General features: G+C 39.6%; 1 protein-coding gene across 2 annotated transcripts in view; it reads right to left on the bottom strand.

Annotated features, from left to right (window-relative positions):
* Positions 1-13,440, bottom strand: part of stx1a (syntaxin 1A (brain)) — a 64,674-nt gene that overhangs the window by 17,621 nt on the left and 33,613 nt on the right. For both annotated transcript variants that reach the window (XR_003692194.1, XM_028573543.1), the window contains exon 4: positions 407-481. Coding sequence is in view for 1 of the 2 variants with exons in the window: in XM_028573543.1 (XP_028429344.1) it covers positions 407-481 (75 nt within the window). In the remaining variant the exon portion in view is untranslated. The remainder of the gene's footprint in view (positions 1-406; positions 482-13,440) is intronic.

Genomic DNA, 13,440 nt, shown 5'->3' on the forward strand with positions numbered 1-13,440 from the left:
GCACACATAAGTCCACACAAATAAGTTCGATCTTTACCAGCCACAACCCCAAAGTAATCTACATACTAATGCATCACTAATTATAATTCAATAATATTACATACACCACTACTTTTCAATTAATTAAAAATCCCTCATGCTGGAGGCAAAAGAGCACACAATGCTTAATTGTAGAACAGTCAATTATTATGTGAAATTAGCACAGATTTTCTAGTTACAACTTCAAACACAAAGATGAGCTTGTTTTTCATTTGTCATATTTTTGGCTGCTGATCAGCTCGTGGCAATTTGACAATATTTGAAATGTTGTGTACTAAGCATGTAATTATTTGAACACAAACAAGCAAAAGGGTTTCACTGACACAGAAAATAATAATTAGCTGAAGCTCTAGCAGGAGATACTCACTCTTTAATTTGGAGCGTATTTTGTTGGCAAACTTCTTGATGTCTGCCATTAGATCCTCCAGCTCAACCTTAGTTTCTGAGGAAAGAACAGAAAAATGGAGAGAAGAAAAGACATTACTTAGGACTTAACTAACTTACTCGCTCACACAAACCAGCCACTTTCACAGAGACAGAAGAAATACAAGAAATGACTCTAAGTGTCACTCCCAACAGGGACAAACAATTCATCAGCTTCAGCCCACAGCAGCACATCTCGTCCTTCGTGCTTTCTCTTTTGTATAGAGAGTACCAGCGTCCTTCACTTGCCTCTTTCCATCCAGGCCCACACCCTCAAACACACACACTGTACTGTGAAGACACAAAGATGAAACTCATGTGGGTTGATGGGTGTGCAGTATGTGGGTGCTGAGAAGTAAGATTTGCTATTTTGGTGACCAGAGAAACAAGTGAAATCACGATGGAGTGCAGCAGGAGATGTAGTTGGGCAGATTTCAAAGATGACCAACTGAATCATCAAACTAGATTGGTGGACACTGGTGATGGTGGTGAAAGAGGTGAAGAGAGTTGGCTGAAGATCTGGACGATAGAATGTGGAGCAGGGCTTTGGATGAGCTCAGTGGAAGGAACACTTGGCACTGGGTGTGATGAAGACTTGGAGGTGAATGGAGTGGAGAAGGGTCATGTCGGTTCATACTGAAATGAAAACTCACAGCAGCAGAGAGGAGAATAGTTTTGAAGTTTAACAGTATGATCTACAGCAGGGGTCACCAACACGGTGCCCGCGGGCACCATGTAGCCCCCAAGGACCACATGAGTAGCCCTCAGGCCTGTTCTAAAAATGAAAATTGAATATTGATATTATCTGTTTCCCACCTTGTTAAGTCATTGTTGATAGTTATTGTGAGAAATCATTAACTTGATCAGTGTCTTCACATAGATGAGTATCATTAATAATCATATATAACGAAAGACAAACTGAGCATATTTGTTAGGCTATTTCAGAAGAGTGTGTCAAACTGGTAGCCCTTCATATGACTCAATACCCATGAAGTAGCTCTCAGTTTCAAAAAGGTTGGTGACCCCTGATCTACAGTATGACTGGCTTAGGGAGATTGTTGCAAAATCTGGATGTTTTCACCTAGAGTGAATGCACATAGAGAACATATAGGATTGTTACATCGTCAGGGAGATAGATGGCTTTCTTTTCTCTCTCTCTCTCTCTCTCTCTCTCTCTCTCTCTCACACACACACACACACACACACACACACACACACACACACACACACACACACACACCTCTCTATCATGCCATTTTTAGCACATTGAAAGAAGTGAGAAAGTGAGTCATTTATCATTTTAATGCCATAAGAGAACCAAATCTCCATATGTTAACAATCCCCAGGAAGCCAGCAGACATACAGTAAAAGATGGTCTATTCAAGTCAAACTACCCAATCTAACCAAACTGCCTGCACTACTTCTTTATAATTAGTTTGTTTCTGTTTCCTGCATTTTTAAAGCTGCGTAAATCACAAAGATGAATAAGAGATGACCCTACAACTTTGCACATATTTTGTGATAAGAAAAAAACTAAAAGATTAGATCTTTATATTGTTTACTTCCCTACAGCTGCAAACCTACATTATATGAATGTTCTATATACTATTGCAGCTCTGAGCTGAAAAGTCATAAACACAAACATACAGAAAGTGGGGGAACCATATTTCATTCAGACTGAATGATATCATCCCAAAAGTTCTAAATCTTCTGACAAGCCTTTAAAACTGCAGCTTAATAGTGAACCTATTTCACAATGATCACCAAACACAGCCTGTGGTACATGCAGCTCAGCAGGACAAAGCACTGGACAAGCAGAGTACTAACTGATAACTTCAGACTCATTCACAGAGAAAATTACATTATAGACAGGTTCATTTAAATGTAGGTGGCTGGAGCATAAGCAGGTGTTTTTTTGGATATTTTTCTCCGCCGAGGTGACAGAAGATATGCAACAAAGGTCCCTGACTAAAACTCGAAACCAGGAAAGTTGTAGTTACATGCATCAGCATCTTAAATCTCTAAGCCACTAGGAGGCCCATGTGTTGTATTGTATGTTTCTTAAAGGCCCCATATTGATAACATTTAGATTTAGTCGTTTTTGAGTATAAAGCAGTTCAAGGTGCTATATAGGTACAGTGAAAGTATCAAAACGCTCAATCCACAAATAAATGCACAGCCTGTATTCAGAAACAGTGCCTTTGACGAGCTGTCAGGACTTCTGTACGGTTGTGATATCACAACTCTACTATATACAGGTTGAAAGTGCTGCTACAGTGCTGTCACAGTTATTCCCTGGCTACAATGACGTTGCAGAGACACTGAGAGCACAGATGCGGAGACCCCTTTTTCTGACCAATCAGTAAAGACTGGACTTTTTCGGGAGGGGGGCTTAAAACTGAGAGTTTCAGACAGAGGGTGAATACACTAACAGGTATATTCAGACAGACAGCATGAGATAATGCATTTTTTTTTTAACAATAAAGCATGTAAACATGTTCGAATAGAAACGCAAAACAGAAGTGTTAACCTGAAAATGAGCATAATATAGGACCTTTAGATGTGAATTTTAACAGCTACATTAAGACAATTACAAAGTCAGCCTATTATCACCTTAAGAATATCTCAAGGGTTAAAGAACTTATGTCTCAGCAGGATTTGGAAAAACTTGTCCATGCTTTTATCTTCAGTAGACTTGACTACTGTAACGGTGTCTTTACAGGTCTCCCTTAAAAAATCAATCAGACAGCTGCAGCAGATTCAGAACGCTGCTGCCCGAGTCCTCACTAAGACCAAGAAAGTGGATCACATCACTCCAGTTCTGAAGTCTTTACACTGGCTTCCAGTGCCTCAAAGAATTGATTTCAAAATACTCTTGCTGGTTTATAAATCACTAAATGGTTTAGGGCCAAAATACATTTCTGATCTGCTGCTACACTATGACCCACCCAGACCTCTCAGGTTGTCCGGGACAGGTCTGCTTGCTGTCCCCAGAGTCAGAACTAAACAGGGGGAAGCAGTGTTCAGTTTTTATGCTCCACATATCTGGAACAAACTTCCAGAAAACTGCAGGTCCGCCGCAACTCTCAGTTCTTTTAAATCAAGGGTGAAGACTTTTCTTTTTGATGTTGCCTTTCTTTAAATAATTGTTCATTTCTTCATTTCTTATACCGCACTGTCACTGACTGCATTGTGTGGGTTTAATAAGAAACAACCTATTACGAATAGAAAAGGGATTTACGGTTGAAATAAGATCACTATTTACAAGAAGTGTGAATTTCAACCAAAAGGGTTTTTGTGAAGGTTTTTCCAAGAAAGAAACTAAGACTTATAGTGACGACTATATTTTAAAATTAAATTACTTTTTCCACACCAAGATGGGTGGCAAGAAGGCCCAGTTTGGAACTGGTAAAGTCCTCTGGGAGGCCAGGTTTGGAACCTGAGTTGCAACAGAAAAAGAGTTAAAGTATAAGTCCTCTGGGAGGCCCGAGTTGGACTCGGTTAACTTGTTAAGTCCTTTGTAAAACCCAGTTTGGAACTGGTAAAGTCCTCTGGGAGACCAGGTTTGGAACCTGAGCTGCAACAGAAAACACAAGTCCTCTGGGAGGCCTGAGTTGGACTCGGTTAAACGGTTGAAATAAGACCACTAATTACAAAAAGTGTGAATTTCAACAAAAAGGGTTTTTGCAAAGGTTTTTCCAAGATAGAAACTAAGACTTATAGTGACAACTATATTTTAAAATAAAAGTACTTTTTCCACGCCAAAATGGGTGGATTGTTCATTTAACATAAGTCCTCTGGGAGGCCCAAGTTGGAATCGGTTAACTTGTTCTTATACTGCACTTCTCGAACTTCTCATACTTTTCTTCTCGTCTTTTATGTTTTTAATTTTTTTGTATCGTTTTTTAACTGCTCTTTAATGTTTTATGTAAAGCACTTTGAATTGCCCTGTTGCTGAAATGTGCTATACAAATAAAGCTGCCTTGCCTTCAAACATATGTTGCGACCTAGAAATGTTATCTAGAAGTATTATTTTATAATTTCATAATTTCCTAGAATAGGGCATATGTTCAGAATTCTGTAGGAAAATCACTGTTATCTCATAGTAATTTCATTTTAAAAAAACATTCTGGATATTCTAATTTATGTTACTGAAAGGAGAAAGGTCGCTTACGATGATGTCATAAGTCAGCGCGGCAGCCAAGAAAAGAGCTGAGCCGAGTGAAGTAAACGGAAAAACGTAGTCTAGGTCGCTGCTATTAGAAGTTGTTTGTTGCTTTGTGTAAAAAGAGAATTCCAACAGAACTGGCAAAATAAAGTTGCAAAAGAGAAGACGGAGACTGTTTTAAGTCTGCAACACATACTGTAGGTATTTTGACCATAAGTAGCGCTATAAAGCAATGTTTTTTATGAGTGAGTCCCCATCTTGATTTTTGTGCGCACATGCATGCACGCAACCGCAGATGACGTAATACAAGTTTCTGCAGATTTGTCTGGCATCAAGGATACACACAAGGTGCTTTGGTGAGTAACGCTGAATGTAAACATAACTTTTGCAAGAAAACTCCACAGGGTCCCTTTAAATACTTAAGTAATGTATAGGAACCAGTATAACATGCATTAAATCTATTGTCTCAACTGGAAAAGAAAGGCAACAAGCACAAGTGTGCTGCAGTTACAAAGAGAAATGGGATACTATAGTGAAATGATACAATGATCATGGAGGATATACAGAGAAGCTAATCCAATCGGACAAATGCAGAGGAAACGAACAATAATTAAATCAAGTAGGCTATTTGAAACACAAATTGTCAAAATCTAAAGAAAAAAAATAAATATGAAAAATTGTTTTTGTGCACAAGTCATTTATTCTAAAACACACCCTAGCAGCATTACCATATTCTTGGTATACATTGGAATAAACTTGTGTTTCTTGTCAATAATTTTGCTGCCATAGCGAAATGTATGCAGTATACAGCGAGCTGTTGGTCAGAGGCCGAGCTGAAGAGTTGGGCTGCGGCTCTCATGGCAAAATGAATAAGCAGTGCTCAGTGGTGTGTGTGTGTGTGTGTGTGTGTGTGTGTGTGTGTGTGTGTGTGTGTTTTTCCTAACAGTGTTTTGAAAAATCATATATGTGTCCACAACTTCAGAAACACATAGAGGTGCAAGGGTTGTGGGAAAGTGTTGCTCTCGCTCCTAAGTAACCATAGCAACCTCTAGTATCTTGCTTCATGAGGTCAGCTGCATCGGCATCAGAGATAATGACAAGAAAACTGAGCATAGTTTTGGGCCGTGAGTAGAGTGTGTGTGTCTGTTAAGGAGTTAGATTAGATTTCCCCCTTGTGGTTACCAAACAGAGGAGGCCAACCTGCTCAATCAAGTGTCTATTCAGCCTCATTATTGGTTGTCTGAAAGGAGGAAGAGAGCAGACACTGATGAATAACTAGAGGGAAAAGTGAGAGGGGAGCAAATTAGAGGGCAAAACTGAGGAGTCAATTGAGCTGTGGCCTCACACTTCCTCCCTCTCCCAGACGCTCTCAAATGAAATCTTCAGGTCACGCATGTTGCCATCATTAAAACTGTGTTGCTATAGCAATGTGTGCAGTCGGTCCTCTTGCCAGCGTCAGATTGTTTCAAAGTGGCAGAGGGAAAGAGATGCATAGAGATGCTTTGAGGCAGGAAGAAATGCAGAAAATGTGGAACTAGAAGAAGGGCAGAAAATGAATGGTATTCCAGGATATTTATCAAAATGTAATTAATCTATTTTTAAGGATAAAGTGCCCCCTGTTTTAGGAAATGAGCCACCCTTTAAAAAAAAAAAATGAAACATTATCTTTGTGAACCGCTTTTAAAAACTAGGACATGTAGTTACATGCATACACTGCATGCATCGTCAACCACCAGAGCACCAGGACAACTGTGAATATGACTATTCCGACAGTTGGCAGAACACTGGGAACAAATTCAAATCTCCATGTTTGCCCTGACAAAATTAAACCAGAACGGCAAACAATGCAGAGACACAAAGCAGAATAGCTCATTCAACATTTCACAATTTCAGTCGAACAAAACTTCAGTTAAGAAGCTCACCATTTAGGGTTACAGATGTGGTGGAAAAGGTCAAACAACCAGAACAGCAAGGAAGATTTTGTTGGAAAAACTATTCCCCTCAGGACAAACCGTATTTGTTAAATCAACAGTACAGAAAAAAATCCTGTGCTCAACACCTGTAAAGACATGATTGGATGTTACTAGTTAGCTGGTAGCCAGGCAGCTAAATAAATGAGCCAATGACTGTAAAGCATGAATAAAGTTGATGGGAGGCCTGGGAAAGAGATGGGGAGAGAAAGGAAATGAGCATACTTCCCAAAATGTCGAACTTTTCCTTTAACCTGCACCTAGTCTCGCATTGCCAGACCTATCTCCACAGTGCTGTGAAGTACGGTCTGGCTACACCACACTGGGATTCCGGGATAGGAGAAAAAAAGCTCTGGGTGGTTTGCATTTCTTTAAACCAAAAACAATCATCTTGGGCGGCGCAAGTTCTGGACGCAGCGACGGTGGCTCTGCAAAATGGTCTCGGGAAGGAACATTTGCACCCCGCAAAAGAAAACAGCACATACAATATTAAATTAAGTTAACTTTTCACACATTATGGTAACATGAGCTATTTAAATTAGCCAGATACATGGTTAAACGGAATTTGTTCTTACCAGTGTATCGCCATGTGTACTTCGTCCATATAGCAATCCCGCCAATCGGTCCCAAAAACATCCCAGTTAGAGAGAAAATGCCATGAACATATTTCTTGTAAATCTTTACACTCATTCACCAAAAGAACCAAGCAGGTTTGCCTTGTTGCACGATCCAGATACTGTATTCTTAAATACTTGCCATTTTCAGCGTGGAGCTTGCTAGCTCGAAGTTTGTTGTTGTTTCCCAAAGTGAAAGGATTTTGAGAACGGCAACACACAGAGTTTCGGAAGGTGAGGGGCAAAGCTGGTAAAGTACTTCTGTTGATCCAGAAAAACTGTACCTAACACTGCACCTGAAGATCAATATCACATCTAGCATGGTGGGAACCATTCACCAAAAATATGCCAACTGGATGGAACCTACATCACTCAGTAGCATATTACTGAGATTTGGTAAAAGATGAACATCCTGGAAGTTCTGGACAATTTTTTAAGCTTCAATTCTACAAAAGCTTTGATTCTACAGCAGCAGCAGCAGCAGCAGCAGCAGTTTATTCACTCGTAAGAACACTATCCAAGTTTCTTCTTGACTGTCACAATCAGTAGTCTGTCTTTCTCATTTCCCATTCCTATTACTATATCAGTCTGATGTCAGAGTACCATGACACTGACAGGACACCAAGCCTGTTTCCTCCGCTCTAACTCAGGGTCAATTGCTGCCACTCCAATCGCTAACTTGCAGCCATTTATCTTTTTCTCCATCTCACAGCCTCTCTCTCTCGGCCTCCCTCTGTTCTCTCTGTAAATATATTACCAGTCCTTTGTGTGTTTGCGCCACTTATTGATCGTCTAGAGTTCAGTTGTCTGATGTTTAAGAGAGACAGAATGTGAGCTCATCCCTCAAACATGACCTGTTATTTGCCTTACTGCAGAAATACAGAATGAACTCAGGTAACGACAAACTGACAGCACAGATACCACTAAACCAGATACCACACACATGCCTACCTTTCATTCAGTTGTTGCACAGCTTTTCTACAGTTAATCACAAGTGTTACTATTGAAAATGCTTGTTATGGATATTTAGTAGGGCTGTCAATCGATTAAAAAAAATTAACTAATTAATTGCACAATTTGCTGTAATTAATCGCGATTAATCGCTTTTTTAAATTGAGACTGAAGCTTATAATAATGGATATTTAAATGCTAAATCACTTAACTTTGCAAATATGAAGAAAAAACCAAACAAGGATAAGTTCTGCTAAGTTCAGAATGTTTAATATCTTTCAAAACAACAGCAGCAACAATTTGGCTTATTTAGTCTTGCTGAAGGCTGCTGAAACGGCTAGAAACTGTCTGACTTGAGAGCAGTTTTTTGCCACCGTCCCCGGCTGCTGTCACCTGCTCTCGTCTACTTTACAGGCGAGGAGCAGTTCATCTCCAACGAGCCTATGTTCAGTCGGCGGCAGGGCAGTCGGGACTCACCCGGAAATGGCGAGCGGAATGAGGTGACTAGTCTCAAAATCTGACGAAAATCTTCTGAAATGAAGACAGATTCAGCAACTGCACGGCCTATTTCTCGCTTAAAATGTTTTCAGAAACATGTTTCAGTGAACTATCTTAGTACAATATGAGATTGTATTCTGAACGGCCGCCATGACAGTCTGGCTTTGGATTTCCGGAGAAAACAAACCCATGTGACGCGTTCGTCCAATCAGCTGCCGGTTTTCATTACTTGGGCAACAATACAGAGTAGCGCCGCCTGCTGTTATGTAGACGACACGTTTCTCAGCCACCACATGAAGTAAACAAACACAGCTGCGTTAATTTCGTTAATTTTTTTTAACGAGTTAAATATTAAAAAATTAACGCAAAAATTAACGCGTTAATTTTGACAGCCCTAATATTTAGACTTCTCCTTTATTCCATGATAAATAGTAGATAAGTACATATACTAATAAGAAAACTAGCACACTAGTAAATATTCAGGAGTTACTTCAAGTTATATTTTATTATTTTAACAAACTTTGTGAGATTGGTTAACTTTTTAATGTTCTTATTGTTGAATCATTTAATTTTTTGTATTGTCAAAAAAACAGGACAAACTAATATTTAATGAAACCTCGACACCTTGATCTGCCGTCAAACAAGGTACAAGGTTTTGGGAGATAGGCACATAAATATTCTACAATGTTTCTAACCTTAGAAATCAATTTAGACTAATATCTAGTGTTGTCATAGTTGCTGCAGCAACTAAAACACAGTACAAGATATTTTTGGGCATCACTCAAGAGAAGATGTGGGTGTTGTACCTTTTTAAGTCTTTGCTAACAACTCCGTCCTTCACTCTAACAACCTCTCTTTCTCCTGCAACATCTTCCAAGACAGTATAACAGGGTTACTGTCACTCTGAAGCCTCCCAACACTTGACATTTCAATCTAGAACAGAGTACTAACAACACACGCCTCTCACGGACCGCTGGCTCAAGAGTCAAAAAGGACAGAGGGCAGTTAAACTAATTTATCTTACTAGCTTTGACCTCTGTATGTGCATACATTTGTGTGTGTGTGTGTGTGTGTGTGTGTGTGTGTCCTTAGCCTTGCCTTTGAACGTCCACATCTTATTAACCTCACTTTAAGATAGATATTAATATTCCACAGTATAAAGCTTTGACTTCAATGGCTGTAACAGTACAATACAACAGCTCGGACAATATGAGGGAGATGTAAGAGAAAAGGAAATAGAGAGAGAGACAAAGGGGATAAAGGAGAGAAGCGAAGAAATAAGATGGTTGAGGTGGAACAAAGGACATAGAGAGCTGTGGGAACTTATACAAGACTTTCAATTTTTGGTTGAGGGTGGAGGAGCTTTGGCACTCTGAGGGAGGGAGCACAGTCAGCCAAAAACTGATACTAGAAATAGTAACACTCACAGGCTGCAATTAAAACAAGTATCTCCAGAGCTGCGAGTCGAGGACTTTAAAGAGTCAGAGGAAAGATGCTCTTTAGAAACAGGAGGCTGGGGGGGGGCAAACGCTAAGTGGTTGGAAAAACAGACTGGGAAATGTTATTAAATAAGGGTGGAATAAACTCTCAAGTATCTGCATTAAGGAGCAAATTCTCTGCATTTAAGTAAGTGCATTTTTGCAGTAGCATGATGGTAGTTCGAAAAAATTCAAAATGTAGATTTTGTAATTTATTTTATAGTATTTCTGAGGTGTATAATTCAATCTGCACCACCCATAATTTGTTCTCCTATGTACATTTTATTCCCACTATTTTTTTAAATTGGTTTGAGTCAATCAATCTATCTATCTATCTATCTATCTATCTATCTATCTATCTATCTATCTATCTGTCTGTCTGTCAAACAGAAAAAGAGTCACCCGGTTAAATGGCAGCGGCACTCCAGGATCCAGCTGTCTCGGCGAAAGGACACCACAGCTCCCGACATCCCGCTGGAAACCAACGCAGTCACGGAGGCCACCCAGCTCACTGTCCAACGCCACACTAGCTAGCAGGATGCCCAGCAGAGAAGTTGCAGTCGGTGTTCAATTCCCCTCTCATGTAGAGATGGACACAGCCATAGATCGTAGCTGACAGGCATCTTCACCTTTTCCTCTGTGTTTACTCGGTTGTTTACATTTGAAAACCTCGACCGCCCAGGCTAGCGGAGTGAAAACCAATTCACAAAAGATATGTGTTCCTCTGGTGCAGAGTAAAAATGCAAATGTGAAAACGGAGTAATAGACAAAAAAAAGCAAATTAACATTTAATTTCTCTATTGTGTGTGACAAGCCCCAATTGAGTTGCTCGGTTTACACTAAATTGTGGACTAATTATCTAGCAGTTGCAGCAGTTGAAGTTTGATCCAACAATAGAGATTAAACACAATTCTTATGTCCCTTAACTGGTAGCTTTGCATTGATTTTCTCATCCTCTGGGTAGTATAGACAGCACTGCAAGGTATTACTCCAGACTGCTTGTCTCAAATGGTCTAAATGTACGGACCAGGGAGGCACATTAAGTGCACAGGAATCAATCATGACCACTGCTCAGGTTTCCTACCACAGTCCAAAAAGAAACATGACAAGCTAATTGGAAACTCTAAAATTGCCTGTCGGTGGGCTTTGAAGGGTGAATTGTTGTCATGTGCATGTGTACAGATGTCACGCATGGATGGATTATTTTAGTTTTATGTTGTTAATTTATTGGATGTTACTTAACATGAAATTGTATTTTTGAGCGTTTTTTCATCTTCTTGTAATTAATACAATAACCAGTAGTTTAAAAAAATAACACCTTAAGCTACACTGTAAGAAGATAAACCCATATAAAATCACTTTAGCCTTTTCCATAATTTATATTTATAACAATGAGTTTTCTGGCTTTGACTATTTACTACTCTTCCAGAAAAACAATGTACATTTGGACAAATAAGGTGACAATTTTTATCATCCTCTGCTACAAAACAGCTTCAACAGATACAACTAGACGTTCCTCTAGTGAGGCTCTTGATGATAGGTATTTAACCTGCAACTAAAGAGAGGGGGAATGAGAATTGAAATAAAAGACATTAGCCGCACCTAGTTATCAAACTACAGAAACAGAGAGTTGGTGAGAAAATCTACCGTGAACTGTGCTTATCTCTGGAAACTGCTATCTGATTCAAAACTGTAGGGAAGAGAAGAGGAACTAGAAGTGTTGACAGCAGGAAAAAGAAAATGTGACAAATTTAATATTAGAAAACATCTAAAAACAGCATTGTCTTAGTGTCATAAAGACTTATTTTCCAATACTCTAGTGTTGATTAAAAAAGTATACCTAAAGGTTTTAATACCTCCATCCCGCCAAATGTCATATTTCATTTCAACGTCCCACTCTCCGAGGCAAAGCTGAGCGCAAAGGCCACTGATGCTCCTGCAGGAGAAGCAATCCTCACTGACTTTTGGCCTTTCATTATGAAATCTATCAAGTATAGTCTAATCGATCAAAATAACAAGAAGCGCTGCACAGGCCCAATAAACAAACCTAGTAAACAAAACAAATAATGCATTTATGTAATGGGCAATGTGAATTCAATCATGCTTCTATATATAAAATGCATTTGTCATCCCTTCCTGCATTAGAGGAATTTGCTCATGAGGGAACACAGGTTCAATACTCATTATGACCCGATGGCTATTACCTAATCTATCATCATTATTGAACCTACTACTGTACACAGATGCTGAGCACAGCCCACACAAATCCTTAACACCCACCACGTAAACAAACACACACACACACACACACACACACACACACACAATTGCAATTCCCTGGTGTAAAGTTGCTATGCTTCATTCCCTGGTGTAAAGTTGCTATGCTTCATTTAGGGGGGTGGGTAAACTGTGATATGGGATAATGTGTAATGCAGGGGCGAAGGTAATATTACACAGAGGCAGCTGCATATGTGTCAGCTTATGTGTGTGTACGGGCTCCGCTAGTGGGCTGGAATTAAACCCATGGAGATTACGAGGAAACATTTCAGTCAGTGTACACAAAAGCTCCCCCAGCAGAGGGGGAGGAAGAGGAGGAGGAGAAGGGCGAGGTTGGGGTTGTGAAGATGGCCAGGTGGGTGGTGGCGGGGGAGATGTGATGTGATTATGAAATTGATCAACCGTGACGGAAACAGAAGGGTTACCGTTGCACAATGTTACGCTGAGTTGTGAAAGACTCAGTCTCAGTATCACACACTCAAAGTTTCATTTAATTTCAGAGGATTCAGGTGAGAAACTACTGTGAGAATACTTGTGTTAGAAAAGGAAAAGACTCCTTCTCATCAGGAAGGAGATGAAGTTTGATTTAGTAGGAAGGAACAGAAACAAAAAAGGCTCCTCTCACAACAGGGGAGAACATAAAAGAATACCAGCAAAGACTTTATATCACAAAAAACTGTCCGAAAACAAACAGACTATTCTCATAAAAATGATGAAAAGGACACACTGGCCTTTTATGTGAGCAACACTTTCAATGCAACAATGAATCAGTGTAGATCTAAAGCACATTAGATTTCACATTAAAATGTCATTGTATAATTAGTTTTGATGACACTCTCCTGTGGCGGCTGAAGCACAGAAATGTTACGGACTGTAAGCACACCGGTCACAGAGACAGAAAGACTACATAACAGCACTGCATAGTTCTTATAATCGTCACACCAACCCTATTTTATATGAATTATGTTCATTTATATAACTAATTTTCAACGGCTAAGATGTTTTGGAAGATAAGAAACTGG

The sequence above is a fragment of the Perca flavescens genome, chromosome 3 (genome assembly GCF_004354835.1).
Source record: "Perca flavescens isolate YP-PL-M2 chromosome 3, PFLA_1.0, whole genome shotgun sequence".
NCBI classification, from domain to species: Eukaryota; Metazoa; Chordata; class Actinopteri; order Perciformes; family Percidae; genus Perca; species Perca flavescens.